The 16,474-nt window shown below is 40.2% G+C and overlaps 1 protein-coding gene across 1 annotated transcript in view; it reads right to left on the reverse strand.

The window, feature by feature from the left end:
• The window catches only part of napab (N-ethylmaleimide-sensitive factor attachment protein, alpha b), a 76,189-nt gene that overhangs the window by 21,022 nt on the left and 38,693 nt on the right, over positions 1–16,474 (reverse strand). The window contains exon 6 of the mRNA XM_072274510.1: positions 30–85. Within this exon, the coding sequence (XP_072130611.1) occupies positions 30–85 (56 nt within the window). The remainder of the gene's footprint in view (positions 1–29; positions 86–16,474) is intronic.

Genomic DNA, 16,474 nt, shown 5'->3' on the forward strand with positions numbered 1-16,474 from the left:
ATAGGTTCCAAGCCACTCACAATATTTACCTGTTCGATTCTTCACCCTTGTAGTAGTCTGCTGCTTGTTCATAGTGTGCGATTGCCTGAAAAATAAATTCATGCTGTGATGAGTCTCAGGTGGGAAATGACACATCACTAATGGGAAATCTCTGCAGGAACAAGGGAGTATTAGAACAGAAACAAATTAGTGATGGTAACATCGTGAAGGATCCCACCCACTCTGCTCACGGACTGTTTGTCCCACTCCCATCAGGGAGGAGGCTATGTAGTATCCATGCCAGGACCACCAGACTCAAAAGCAGTTACTCTCCCCGAGCAGAAAGGCTGATCAACACCTCCTCCCACTAACCTACCACCACCACTTGATCATTTCCTGTCTGTCACCCAATGTACAGACACTCCTGTGCCTAGCGTCACTTTATGGACATACAATCAATCTAGGTAAATACGGTACTGTGCAGTGGCTTGTCCTGCCGTGGCTTCTGGTCTTCTGACATAAGAAAGCCCTACCAATGGCTGGAAGTGGCAGGGCTGAGGGACGGCAGAGGTGCTGGTCATGGCTGCACCAGAAGAGGTGCTGAGCACAAGAGCAATAGAAGCAGAGGTCTATCACACCAGACAAGACCCAAGATGCAGACTGTGCAAGGAATCTGCTGAAACCACCCAGCACATAGCAGCAGGGTGCAAGATACAGGGAGGGACGGCACACACCAAACAGCACAACCAAGCTGCAGGAATTATGTACAGGAACATCTGTGCTGCGTAGGGACTGGACACTCCCAAGTCCAAATGGGAAACACCTGAGAATGACAGAGCTAAGACCCTGTGAGACTTCCAAATACACACTGATAAGCAGGTACTGGCCAACCAACCAGACGGAGTGATACTGGACAAGGAACAGAAGAAAGCAATAATAAGAGATGTGGCAATCCTGAATGACAGTAGCATCAGGAGGAAAGAATACCAAAAGTACCAGGGTTTGAAAGAGCAGATAGGAAGGGTGTGGAAGGTTGAAGCCAGAGTAATCCCAGTGGTGATAGGGGCACTTGGATCTGTGAAACCTGGACTGGGAGATTAGCTCCAACAAGTCTCAGGAACAACAACTGAGATCTCAGTCCAGAAAAGTACACTACAGGATACAGTACCAAACTCTCAAGCTCCCAGGGCTCTGGTAGAGGACCCAAGCGAAGGAAAAATACACACACACACCACCCATAAGAGGTGAGAAAAATAAATAAATAAAAAATAGGGTGGCCAAGACTTTTGTACAGTACCTGAGTAATTTTATGTATTGCACTGTACTGCTGCCACAAAATAAAAACAAATTTCATGAGATATGTGAGTGATGATAAACCTGATTCTGGTATGGGTCTCTATTGAGGACTGAGAGTGGGGAGAGGAGAGAGAGAGGGGGGATCATGGCTGGGAAAGGGGAAGGGAGAGGGGAGGCAGCAGGAAATACTAGAGACACCTTTTGTAATGATCAATAAACCAATTGTTAATCAAATGAGCTTTCCAAGGTGTGTCTGCACGTGCACCAAACACAACCCCCCCACCCCTGCCTCTGGCACTCCCTCTCTGCCACCTGTCCCACACCCCTCTCGCTGCACTCTAACCTTGCCATTCCCAATATCCCTTGCTCCTGCCAGATTTACAGACTCGCTCTCTGCTCCACGTTGATACATACAGTACTGTGCAAAAGTCTTAGGCACCCTAGCTATATATACCCAAGACATTTGCACAGTACTGTGTAAAATATACTCCATATATTTATATTCATTGTGCTTTTCTTTTGTTATTATTATATTCTTGGACTGCATTGGAACTGGAGTAACAATTATTTCTTTCTCCTTTACATTTGTGTACTGGCAATGACATCGAACAATCTTAAGTCTTGAAACCAACTTGATTCAGCTCCATCACAAAGACTCCTTAAACAGCTTTTCAAAGCCATGACCCCTCCTAGCTTGAAGACAAGGACACTTGGAAGCTGCCCTCCGAGACACAACCATCCTGACTTCACCATCACTGCGTCAAAGTCCTCGAACTCCCTCCCTGAAGTGTCACGTGGGCCCAGGTCACCAGACTCAGAGGTCAGTATAAGTCCAGAGGTCAAGGCCCAAAGGTCAAGCCCGTAACCAGCATCGTGGGTGAAGTCAAAATCTGGAGGTTTTATGTCTGAGAATCTGGGGGGGGGAGGTTTGGAGGCCTAGGGGCAGCCTATCCTGGAGTCAGATGCATATCCGTGTGTGTGTATGAAAAAAAGTGGCTTGTTTTGCTGTTGACTATTTTTGTTTTAGCTTGATTGTGCTTTGCTGAACCTTATGGGCATACTATGTTGGCACTGGAACGTGTGGCGACACTTGCAGGCTGCCCGCATCACGTTCTTGGTTGTGTTGGTTGTTAACACACAAAACACATTTCACTGTATGTTTTGACGATATGTGATAAAAAAAAAAAATCGGAAACTAAGTGTTGTGGGGATTCTCACACTCGGAGTGCAGTGATTCACGAATGCAGCCCAATACCTTCAAGTACAACTTCCTTCCTTACTGCGCATTACACACCGCTGGTGCTCAGGGCAGCAATGAAGGTCCTCCATCTCTGTGTGTCCTCTGCCATCTTCTCCATTGTGCCCCAGCTGTGTTTCAGGGGCCTCATTTCTGCCTCTACGGTACGGCACCAAGTTGTCTTTGATCTCCCATCTTTCCTCCGCTGGTCAGGGGACCAATGAAGGGTTGTCTTGATGATGGAGTCGGCCTCATCACATGCCCAATCAACCTCCAAAGTTTCCTCATGATGATTGTGGCCTTGGTGACACAGAAGGAGAAGGGCGTGGTTGGAGATCAGACGGAACATACAGAGGATCTTCCGGAGGCTCATGTTGTGGAACGATGACAGCTTGGAAAGATCGCTCTCTGTCACGCGCCAGTATTCTGACGGGTACAATAGTGTGGACAGAACATTGCTCTGTTACTGCTTCACCTTGGCATGGATGCTTTGTCTGATCGATTCTCACATTTTAGTCATTGATCTGAAGATGTTTCTAGCTTTTGAGTCTGCACTGGATGTCGTCGTTAGTCCCACCTTCCTGCTGAATGATGCTGCCCAGGTAGGTGAATCTGCTGGTGCTGGGTAAGACAACGCCATGTGCCTTGACAGGAGGAGGAGACTCTACACCGAGGGTCAAGGTCTCAGACATTCTCCAGCTGAGTCCAAGCTGTCCTGCAAAGGTACACAGGTGCTGTGTGTATGTCATAGTGATGCCAGATCATCCACAAAGTCAAAGTCTAAAGTAGAGAGTAGAGTTCACCTAACACCTCTCTGCTTATCTTGCATGCCTCGAGTAAAAATCTATCCTTTCTTAAATGCATTTATTCACTTAACTTTTATTACTCACCTCCAAATCTTTATTCTGACAATCAAGGTGGCAGTTGATTGGTCAGATTGGGAAAAGATTGTAACCCAGACAGTATTTTATAATCGCAAACACAAGGAAATCTGCAGATGCTGGGATTTCAAGCAACACACATAAAAGTTGCTGGTGAACGCAGCAGGCCAGGCAGCATCTCTAGGAAGAGGTACAGTCGATGTTTCAGGCTGAGACCCTTCGTCAGGACTAACCGAAAGAAGAGCTAGTAAGAGATTTGAAAGTTGGAGGGGGAGATCCAAAATGATAGGAGAAGACAGGAGGGGGAGGGATGGAGCCAAGAGCTGGACAGGTGATTGGCAAAAGGGATATGAGAGGATCATGGGACAGGAGGCCTAGGGAGAAAGGGGAAGGGGAGGAAAAGCCCAGAGGATGGACATGGGGTATAGTGAGAGGGACAGAGGGAGAAAAAGGAGAGAGAGAGAAAGAATGTGTCTGTATATAAATAAATAACGGATGGGGTATGAGGGGGAGGTGGGGCATCAGCAGAAGTTTGAGAAGTCAATGTTCATGCATCAGGTTGGAGGCTACCCAGACAAGTTGTTGTTGTTGCTTCTCCAACCTGAGTGTGGCTTCATCTTTACAGTAGAGGAGGCCATGGATAGACATATCAGAATGGGAATGGGGTGTGGAATTAAAATGTATGGCCACTGGGAGATCCTGCTTTCTCTGGCAGACAGAGCGTAGGTGTTCAGCGAAACGATCTCCCAGTCTAGTGTCAGGTCTCGCCAATATATAGAAGGCCACATCGGGAGCACTGAACACAGTATATCACCCAGCCGACTCACAGGTGAAGTGTTGCCTCACCTGGAAGGACTGTCTGGAGCCCTGATTGGTAGTGAGGGAGGAAGTGTAAGGGCATGTGTAACACTTGTTCCGCTTACAAGCATAAGTGCGAAGAGGAAGATCCGTGGGGAGGGATGGGGGGGATGAATGGACAAGGGAGTCGCATAGGGAGCGATCCCTGCGGAAAGCAGAGAGAGAGGGGGAGGGAAAGATGTGCTTAGTGGTGGGATCCCGTTGGAAGTGGCGGAACTTATGGAGAATTATATGTTGGACCCGGAGGCTGTTGGGGTGGTAGGTGAGGACAAGGGGAACCCTATTCCTAGTGGGGTGGCGGGAGGATGGCGTGAGAGCAGATGTGCGTGAAATGGGGGAGATGCGTTTGAGAGCAGAGTTGATGGTGGAGGAAGGGAAACCCCTTTCTTTAAAAAAGGAGGACATCTCCTTCGTCCTGGAATGAAAAACCTCATTCTGAGAGCAAATGCAGCGGAGGTGGAGGAATTGCGAGAAGGGGATGGCATTTTTGCAAGAGACAGGGTGAGAAGAGGAATAGTTCAGATAGCTGTGAGAATCAGTAGGCTTATAGTAGACATCAGTAGATAAGCTGTCTCCAGAGACAGAGACAGAAAGATCTAGAAAGGGGAGGGAGGTGTCAGAAATGGACCAGATCAACTTGAGGGCAGGGTAAAAGTTGGAGGCAAAGTTAATGAAGTCAACGAGCTCAGCATGCGTGCAGGAAGCAGCGCCAATGCAGTCGTCGATGTAGCGAAGGAAAAGTGGGGGACAGATACCAGAGCAGGTTTGGAACATAGATTGTTCCACAAAGCCAACAAAAAGGCAGGCATACTCACAATGCGCTGGAGGAACTCAGCGGGTCAGTCAGCATCAGTTGAAAAAATTAGTCGACATTTCGGGCCGAAACCCTTCATCAGGACTGAAGGAAGAACTTTGGGGAGGGTTTGAAGAATGCTGGTAGTTGAAAAAAAAACAGTAATTTGAAAGCAAACAACAGGAATTCTGCAGATGCTGGAAATTCAAGCAACACACATCAAAGTTGCTGGTGAACGCAGCAGGCCAAGCAGCATCTGTAGGAAGAGGTGCAGTCGACGTTTCAGGCCAAGACCCTTCGTCAGGACTAACGAAGGGTCCTGACGAAGGGTCTTGGCCTGAAACGTCGACTGCACCTCTTTCTACAGATGCTGCTTGGCCTGCTGCGTTCACCAGCAACTTTGATGTGTGTTGCAGTAATTTGAAAGACAAAGGGGTGGGGGAGGGGAAGCAGGGAGGTGATTGGCAGGAGAACAATGCGCAGTAGTAGAAGGAGGCGGAACTATGAGGGAGGTGATGTGAAATAGGGATAGAGGAAGGGAGGGGGAGGGAATTACCGGAAGTTGGAGAATTCTATGTTCATACCAAGGGGCTGGAGACTACGTAGATGGTATATGAGGTGTTGAAAAGGCAGGCATAGCTGGGACCCATACGGGTGCCCATGGCTACATCTTCAGTTTGGAAGAAGTGGGATGAGCCAAAGGAGAAATTATTAAGAGTAAGGACTAAATCTGCTAGATGGAGCAGAGTGGTGGTAGAGGGGAACTGGTTAGGTCTGGAATCCAAAAAGAAGCGGAGAGCTTTGAAACCTTCCTGATGGGGGATGGAAGTATATAGGGACTGGACATCCGTGGTGAAAATAAAGCAGTAGGGATTTTTTAAGTATTTTATAATAATCAGATATACCGAGTGGCCTCCTGTACCTAATAAAGTGGCCACTGAGTTTATGGTCGCAGTCTTCTGCTGATATAGACCATCCACTTCAAGGTTTTGACATGTGTATTCAGAGGTAATTTTTGGCACACCACTGTGGTAAGGCGTGATTTTGAGTTACTGTTGCCTTCCTGTCAGCTTGAACTAGGCTGGCTACTCTCTGCTGACCTCTCTCATTAACAAGGCATTTCCAACCATAGAACTGTCGTTACTGGATTTTTTTTGTTTATCACACCATTCGCTGTAAACTCTAGAGCACGGGTTCCCATGGACCCCTTGGTTAACAGTAGGGAGTCAATGGCAGAAAAAAGATTGGGAACCCCTGTTCTAGAGACTGTTGTGCATGAAAATATATCAAGTTATACCACATGATTGGCCAATTAGATACTTGCATTAACGAACAGGTGTACCTAATCAAGTGGCCACTGAGAGTAGATTAAATGGACCTTTCCTTTCGTTCCTCAAATTTAATTTCCCTAGGTGTCAGGATTAGATTTGCATTGGCACGTCTGATTAAACTACAGGCCTGGGGCTTCTAGTAATAAAACCACTGCTAGACTTACACCGTTAGCAGGTAGAGGCAAAGAAATCTATTTCCCTTCATGGAGAAACTCCATTAACCTGACCCACCTGGAAGGCTGGCATCTTATAGCCACACCAGTAAAATGCCTTGAGGCACTCAGCACAATGTTAGGCTGTTGCTCAGCTCTTGTGCAGAAAATACATGGAGCCCAGGCATGTAGAAGTGAAGAAAACACAAAAACTAAGCAGCATGAAATCCATCCAAATATGTTTCATTTATTGCAGCATCTGAATGTTGTAGATCAGGTACCAAACATAATTTAAAGATTAGCTTTATTTATCACATGTACATTAAAACATGTTCACCAGATTGATTCCTGGGATGGCAGGACTTTCATTTGATGAAAGACTGGATCAACTAGGCTTATACTCGCTGGAATTTAGACGATTGAGGGGGGATCTTATTGAAACATATAAAATTCTAAAGGGATTGGACAGGCTAGATGTAGGAAGATTGTTCCCGATGTTGGGGAAGTCCAGAACGAGGGGTCACAGTCTGAGGATAAAAGGGAAGCCTTTTAGGACCGAGATGAGGAAAAACTTCTTCACACAGAGAGTGGTGAATCTGTGGAATTCTCTGCCACAGGAAACAGTTGAGGCCAGTTCATTGGCTATATTTAAGAGGGAGTTAGATATGGCCCTTGTGGCTAAAGGGATCAGGGGGTATGGAGAGAAGGCAGATACAGGGTTCTGAGTTGGATGATCAGCCATGATCATACTGAATGGCAGTGCAGGCTCGAAGGGCCAAATGGCCTACTCCTGCACCTATCTTCTATGTTTCTATGAAACATACAGTGAAATGCGTTGTTCACGTCAACAGCAACCAAAAGTCCAAGGATGTGCTGGGTGCAGTCTGCAAGTGCTGTCATACTTCTAGCGCCAACATAGCATGCTCACTACCTCACTAACCTGTACGTCTTTAGACTGTGGGAGGAAACCAGAGCACCCGGAGACCCGCGCAGTTGCAGGGAAAACGTACTAACTCCTTACAGCCAGCAGCAGGAATTGAACTGCATCGCTGGCGCTATAAGTGTTACACTAGCCGCTACAGTATCGTGCCACCATTTATTGATTTATTAGGAGGTGAATATCACTGGTTTTTAATTATTCATCCCCAAATGCCTCTGGATTAAGACCCTCAACAGTCAACTACATTTTGATGAGCCTGGAGTCACACAGAGTCCACTTTCAACCCATGGACTCTACAATCCGTTCTCAGTATTATTTACTAACTATTTTTATTTGCACAATTAGTCTTTTGCACATTGGTTGCCAGTCTTATGTAGTTTTATTTTATTGATTGTTGTTTTTGCCTGCAAAAAAAAATGTATCCCAGGGTAGTATATGGTGACACGTACTGTACGTACTTTGAACATCAAGCCAGATCAGGACACAGTGGTGGCCCAGCAGTTAAATTAATGGATCAGTAAGGCAGACTGGGGCTACAACTGCATAAGGACTAAGTTCAAATCACATTTATTATCTTTCTTTCCAAATCATTTTATTGTTATATTATACAGAAAAAATAACATGAGTACATTGAGGTAACAACACTTACAATGTCTCAAAAAAGACATTATCTTAAAGAGTGAAAAAAAAATTTATGATAACAGAAAAAACCTACTAAGCAGAAAAGTGAGAAAAAAAAGAACCCATTAGGTGTATAACCCCGGAGTCATGTGTCATACAAAAAGCTTCTGAAAAATAAACATCAAACTGCCAGCAAGAAAAGAAAATATACTAAAAAATTTACAATTAGATCGTGGAAAGATTACATCAATTAGCTCAAATGATAATAACGAGCAAATGAGCCCCATTTTTTCTCAAAATCAAATAAAGGTTCAAAGGTTCGACTTCTAATTTTCTCCAAACTAAGGCATAGCATCACTTGAGAGAACCATTGTGACAAAGTGGGAGCTGATGTATCCTTCCACTTCAACAAAATGGCCCTCCTAGCAATGCAACAAATGCAATAACATGTTGGTCAGACACAGAAATAAGATGAATATTTTGAGGAATTTTTCCAAAAAGCAGAGTTAATTTATTAGGTTGTAGATTAATTTTAAGTGCTTTAGAGATTGTTGAAAAAAACCGACTTCCAGAACTGTTGCAATATAGAACAAAACCAAAACATATATGTCAGTGTAGCTAGCTCAGTTTTACATCTATCACAATGACTATCAACATCAGAAAAGATTTTAGAAAGTCCCTCCTTCGTCAAATGATAATGATGTGCAATTTTAAATTGAATCAATGAATGGCTAGCACAAATTGAAGAAGAGTTAGCCAACTTCAAAATCCACATTCAATCCTCCATCATAAAAGTCAAAGTAAGTTCCTTTTCCCAATCCTGTTTAATCTTAGATAAAGGACGCTTATCCCATTGTAATAATAAATTATAAATTCTTTATTGCATTTGTTACATTGATAGCTAGGTGGGCCATTTTGTTGAAGTGGAAGGATACATCAGCTCCCACTTTGTCACAATGGTTCTCTCAAGTGATGCTATGTCTTAGTTTGGAGAAAATTAGAAGTCGAACCTTTGAACCTTCATTTGATTTTGAGAACAGATGGGGCTCATTTGCTCAGTATTATCATTTTAGTTAATTGATATAATTTTTCCACGATCTAATTGTAAATTTTTTAGTATATTTTCTTGCTGGCAGTTTGATGTTTATTTTTAGAAGCTTTTTGTATGATGCATGATTCCAGGGTTGTACACCTAAAGGGTTTATTTTTCTCTCACTTTTCTGCTTAGTAGGTTTTTTCTGTTATCACAAAATTTTTTTCAATCTTTAAGATAACGTCTTTTTTGATACATTGTAAGTGTTGTTACTTCAATGTACTCATGTTATTTTTCCTGTATAACAATAAAAAGATTTGAAAATAAATTATAAATTCTTCCACTAGAACCCTTAATCAAAGAATTCATACTCATAATAGTATCTAACAGGTCAGCCTCCAATATGTAAGGAAAATTACTTAAATATTTTGTAAAAAATGTCTAACTTGAAGGTATTGCAGAAAGTGTGAGTATGAAAGAGAATATTTATCAATTAATTGTTCAAAAGACATCAATCTTCTTCAAATAAATCCAAAAAAGAATTAATACTTTTATTTTTCCAAAGTAAAAAAATTGGATCACTCAAAGAAGGCTTAAAAAAGTAATTTCGATAAATTAAACTACAAAGTTTAAATTTTTTAAGATTAAAAAAATTGCGGAACTGGAGCCAAATTTGTAAAGAACACTTAATCACAGGATATAGGTTTAAATGAACAACTTTAACTAATTGCATAGGTAAAGGAGCTCCTAATAACGAGGTTAAATAAAACTGTTTTACAACTTTCAGTTCCAGGTCTACCCAAATTGGCCAATCACTCTTATCAATACAGTATAACCAAAAAGACATGTATCGCACATTAACAGCCCAATAATACATTCTTAGATTAGGCAAAGCAAGACCTCCATGCTTTTTCAATTTTTGTAAGTGACGTTTACTAATTCTTGGTCTTTTATTATTCCAAATAAAAGATAAAATAATAGAATCAATCCCATCTAAAAACTTCCTAGTCAAAAAAACAGGAATATTCTGAAATAAATATAAAAATTTTGGTAAAATCATTTTAACTATAAGAATACGACCAACAAGTGAAAATGTAAGTGGACTCCATCTACTAAATAAATACTTCATAAGAGTCTACTAAAGGAACAAAATTGGCTTTATAAAGATCCTTTTATTTTTTAGTAATTATAATAACTAAATAGCTAAAAGAGTCTGCGACTTTAAAAAGAGTATTATCATATATAGAGACAGAATCATTTAAAGGAAACAATTCACTTTTACTAAAATTTATTTTATATCCTGAAAAACCTCCAAATTCATTAAATAATTTTAGCAAGGCAGGAATGGATTCATCAGGGTTAGATATATAAACCAATAAATCTTCAGCGTAAAGAGAGATCTTATGCATGATCTCATTCACAAAAATCCCATTGATATTTTTAGCCTCACAAGGAGCAATAGCAAGGAGTTCTAATATTAAATTAAACAACAAAGGACTTAATGGACAGCCTTGCCTTGTCCCCCATGAAAGCTGAAAAAAAGGAGACCTACAATTGTTAGCAACAACAGTAGCAATAGAGGCTTTATATATCATTTTAATCCAATTATTTAAATTAGCACCAAAGCCAAATTTCTCTGAAACATTGAATCAATATTTCCATTCGACTCGATCGAATGCTTTTTCAGCATCCAAAGATACAACACATTGTGGAGTTTTAAAAGAGGATGAATATATAATGTTAAATAGTCTCCGAACATTATTTGAAAAAGAATAGCGACCCTTTATAAGGCCTGTTTGATCTTTAAAAATAATTTTACCCAAAATATTCTCCAACCAATTGGCCATTATCTTTGACAGAATCTTAGCATCGACATTCAGTAATGAAATAGGTCTATATGAATCACAGTCAGTAGGATCTTTATCTTTTTTAAGAATTAAAGAAAAAGAAGTCTCATAAAAAGTAGAGGGTAAGTCACCTTTCACAAAAGAATCCTTAAACATTTCCAAACATATACGGAGAAAGCAACTTTCCAAATTTTTTCTAAAATTCTACAGGATAGCCATCAAGTCCTGGGGACTTACCAGATTGCATTGAAAAAATAGCTTTATGAATTTCGGCTTCAGTGATTTGAGCATCAAGAGTTTTTTGATCCACAGCCGAGATTTTAGGAAAAACAATCTTTCATAAAAAAGCATTCATTTCAGAAGAATCTAACGGACATTGAGATTTATAAAGTTCAGCATAAAAATCTTGAAAAATCTTATTAATTTCTTCATATTCCTGAGCTAAGGTACCATCTTTCTTAAGAATTTTCATTGATTTGCCTTTTGGCTGCAGCCATTTTAAATTGAGATGCCAGCAGTTTATTATTTTTACCTCCAAACATAAAATTGGCTCTTTAACTTAAGTAAATATCCTTCAATGGGATGAGTTAATAACAGGTTATATTGTGATTGAAGTTCCACCCTTCGTTTAAATAAATCAGTGTTGGGGGAAATTGCACTCTGCTTTAGTTTGTTTTTTTAAGTTTAGCTGAATAAGAAATAATCTGACCACATAAAAATGCTTTAAATAGACATACCCCCTATATCATTAAAAAGCAAACATTCTTTTATCTGTGTTTCAATGAAACTGACAAAGTCAGAATTTTGCAATAATGTCTGGGACATGCGCCATGATGGGCGGACAAGAATGACATCATTAAATTCAAAAGACAAACTCAGAGGCGCATGATCAGATATAGCAATAGCGTCATATTCGCAAGTTTTAACATTAGGCAAGAAGTGGGGATCGATTATAATATAATCTATCCTGGAATATTTTTTATAAACATGTGAGAAGAAAGAATATTCTCTATTATCGGGATGGAGATACCTCCACAAATCAATCAATGCAAAATCAATCAAAAAGGAATTAATAAATGATGTGGATCAATTTGGAAGTCACTGATTGGTTGAACTCTTATCAATCATAGGATTTAAGCAGCAGTTAAAATCCCCGCCCATTATCAGCATATATTCATTTAAATCAGGCAGTCAAGTAAATCACTTTTTAAAAGTAAATCCCTAACCCTAACTTTCCGATCCCTTTCCGATCCCTTTCCGAGTAATCCCTTTTTAAAAGTAAATACATTTTAAAAAAAGGACCATACAAATTAACCAAAACAACTTTTCTGTTACAGATAGTTCCTTTAATAATTAAAAATCTACCATTAGAATCTGATTCAATATCCTCTTGAATAAATATATTAGGTTTAATAAAAATAGACACACCTTTTGTTTTACTCTGAGAAGTAGAGTGGAATTGCAAACCATTCCACCATCCAAAAAATCTATTTTGATCTCCCGCCCTGATATGTGTCTCTTGAGCAAAAATTATATCAGGTTGAAATCGGCTAATAATTTTAAAAGTCTTTTTTCATTTAATAGGATGATTCCAATCATATACATTCCAACTTATTATATAAATCCGTTTAAATACCATACTATAATTTTATTCTACTTTATACAAACCCCAATTCCAGAAAAGTTGGGATATTTTCCAAAATGCAATAAAAAAAACTGATGTGTTAATTCACGTGAACCTTTATTTAACTGACAAAAGTACAAAGAGAAGATTTTCAATAGTTTTACTGACCAACTTAATTGTACTTTGTAAACATACACAAATTTAGAATTTGATGGCTGAAACACACTCAACAAAAGTTGGGACAGAGGCATGTTTACCATTGTGTTACATCACCTTTCCTTTTAATAACACTTTTTAATCGTTTTGGAACTGAGGATACTAATTGTAGTAGATTTGCAATTGGAAATTTTGTCCATTCTTGCTTGATATAAGACTTCAGCTGCTCAACAGTCCGTGGTCTCTGTTGTCTGATTCTCCTCTTCATGATGCGCCATACATTTTCAATAGGAGATAGATCTGGTCTGGCAGCAGGCCAGTCAAGCACACGCACTCTGTGTCTACAAAGCCACGCTGTTGTAGCCTGTGCAGAATGTGGTCTGGCATTGTCCTGCTGAAATAAGCATGGATGTCCCGGGAAGAGACGTCGCCTTGATGGCAACATACGTCTGTATAAAATCCTAATATACACCTCAGAGTCAATGGTACCTTCACATACATGCAACTCCCCCATGCCGTGGGCACTGATGCACCCCCATACCATCACAGATGCTGGCTTTTGCACCTTTCGCTGATAACAATCTGGATGGTCATTTTCATCTTTGGCACGGAGAACTCGACGCCCGTTTTTTCCGAAAACTAGCTGAAATGTGGACTCATCTGACCACAGCACATGGTTCCACAGTCCTTCGGTCCATCTGAGATGAGCTTGGGCCCAGAGAACTCACCGGCGTTTCTGCATAGAGTTGATGTACAAATCCCATTTCCTCCTTGCATAATACAGTTTCAAATTGCATTTCTGGATGCAGCGACGGACTGTGTTGAGTGACAATGGTTTTCCGAAGTACTCCCGAGCCCAGCTGGCTATAATTGTCACAGTAGCATGAAGGTTTCTTAGGCAGTGCCACCTGAGGGCTCGAAGATCACGCACATTCAACAGTGGTTTCCGAACTTGCGCTTTATGCACTGAGATGTCTCTGAATTCTCTGAATCTTTTCACAATATTATGTACTGTAAATGTTGAAAGACCTAAATTCTCTGCAATTTTGCGTTGAGAAATGTTCCTTTTGAACCGACTAACAATTCTCTCACGAATTTTGGCACAAAGGGGTGAGCCACGACCCATCCTTGTTTGCAAAGACCGAGCCTTTGATGGATGCTACTTTTATATCCAGTCATGACACCAATTAGCCTGCTTAATGTGGAGTCTTCCAGACCGGTGTTACTTGAATATTCTGTGCACTTTCCAATCTTATTTTAACTCTGTTCCAACTTTTGTTGAGTGTGTTGCAGCCACCAAATTCTAAATTTGTGTATATTTACAAAATACAATTAAGTTGGTCAGTAAAACTATTGAAAATCTTTTCTTTGTACTTTTGTCAGTTAAATAAAGGTTCACGTGAATTAATATCTCACAGATTTTTGTTTTTATTGCATTTTGGAAAATATCCCAACTTTTCTGGAAATGGGGTTTGTACATGAACCGAGCACATACCAATACGGGATGATCAAAGATGGCGGTGATGAAGAATACAACCACATAAAAAACACGCACGCTCCGGAACCACCCAACGGGTAAAAACTCCTAACTCTAAACCCACCCACCCACATCCAGAAGCCCGAAAAAGGCAAGCGATCTATGATAGAGTTCAAAGCTACTGACCGCTCTATCTGTGTTTTCTTTCCCTCCCCCCAGTTAGTAAAAAGGTAGAGTGACCTTGTAAAAAAAACAATAAAGTCTTAGCAAAAAAAGGTATTTACATTCCATCAACTAAGAACCAAAATGTATCTCTTAGAGAGAAAAACCAGCGCCATCTTTAAGTTTAATATTAATTCCCTAAAAAAGCTTTAAATTCAATTATAAAATGTTATAATAAAACAGAAAATATATCTAAAAAGCCCTATTAATAGGAAAAAACTACCAATTAGCTGATTAAAAAAAGAAACAAACCAAGTATTAAGTTAAAGGAACAAATCCCCCTATCTTCTTCTCTCAGTCGTCGAATGTTCAGATGATCATTTAGACAGACATACTTAAGCCATAAATCTTTCCAAAGGAAAACCAACAGTATGCAATAATGAACAACTCTCCTTGTCTTCTTTAATTAGTCTCTCAATGAAATATACAAATGACCTTCATAAATCTTCTTTCCGAAATGCGAATAATATACAGACAGTCAAACAACCTTTCAGATAGTTCATTCAGCAGCGGCGTCAGTAACAATGGCGGGCATAGCCTGAACAAAGTCCAGTGCAGCTTTTGGATCAAAAAAAGTACGAGGAGGAGAATTAGCAGGAAAAAACTTTAATTCTTGTCGGGTACCTCAAAGAGGGAAAAAGTTTTTTATCATATGCTTGTTTCATTACCAGGGCAAATTTTGATCTTTGTTCCATTATCTCCCTTGGATAATCTTCGTAAAAGCAGAGCTCAGATTCCACAAATCTAAAACTGTTTTCTTGCCTGTCGCATTATTTGATCTTTAATTTTAAAGTGATGAAAGCAAATCAGAACAGATCTTGGTTTACTAGAATCCTTCAATTTCGAGATAAGTGCCCTGTGTGCCCTTTCTATAGCAGGCAGCTTTGACAGAACGGTAGGAAATAAAGTGTGGAAAAGCTTACCAAAGTAAGCACTATCTTCAGCTCCTTCTTGCAGCCCAACAATTTGTATATTCCTTCGTCGAGACGTAGTTTCCAGGTCTATAATCTTATTTTGATATCTTTCCAAATGAGTTGTAGCTTCAGACAACTTTTGCTTAGTTATCTTCGATTCCTCTTCATGTGCAATAACTTGAATTTCCAGGTCTTTATGTTTTCCCAGAAATGACTTCATTTCATTACTATTCTTTTCGAGTTGGTCTTTAATTGATCCATTCTGATCCTTAATTGAATTCAGTGTCCGAGCGATATCTTCAGCCCACGATGGCATTTCATCAGATCTTTCCTTTTGTACCTTTCCTTTCCCACCTTTCCTTTCCCATTACCTTTATCACCAGGTTCAGGTAAATTCTTCCCACTTTTCGTAGACATAGACATATTGTTCCCTCTCAAGAATCAGCAAGTAAAAATTTTAAATTCAAAGCTTAAACTAGGGGGAGAGAAAGAAAACTAAAAGCAGCACAAAAATACTGCTACTCCATCTGCAGACAGGGGCTGTCCTCAATCACATTTATTATCCAAGTATGTATAGATTATATAATGAGATTTGTCTCCCTAGAGGCAGCCACAAAACAAAGAAACCCAAAAGAAGCCGTAAAGAGAAAACCATCAAACATCCAATGTGCAGACAGAAAAAAAACGAATCGTGCAAACAATAAAAGTACGCAAATAGCTCAGAAGTCAGATCAGAGGTGGGTCCTCAGACATGAAGCCTGGAGGAGGCCACAACCTCTGCCTCAGTTCTGTGCAGACCCAAGTAACCTGGAAAAATATTGACTACTAATGGACTAATGCAACCAATTCCACAACCTATAAGCTCATTGTCAATATTCACAGTATTATTTTACACATCGGCTGTTTGTAGTGTTTTTCATAAATTCTATTGTATTTTTTATTTTTCTGTAAATACCTGCAAGAAAATGAATCTCAAAGTAGTATATGGCAACAAACTATATGGCAATCATTATCATTATGTCGTACATGATGTGGGCGATCATCGTCTATTCATGACCATGATTGTTCCTGGCAGGTTCTTCTACAGAAATGGTTTACCATTGCCGATGGCAT

This window comes from Mobula birostris, chromosome 12 (assembly GCF_030028105.1).
Source record: "Mobula birostris isolate sMobBir1 chromosome 12, sMobBir1.hap1, whole genome shotgun sequence".
NCBI classification, from domain to species: domain Eukaryota; kingdom Metazoa; phylum Chordata; class Chondrichthyes; order Myliobatiformes; family Myliobatidae; genus Mobula; species Mobula birostris.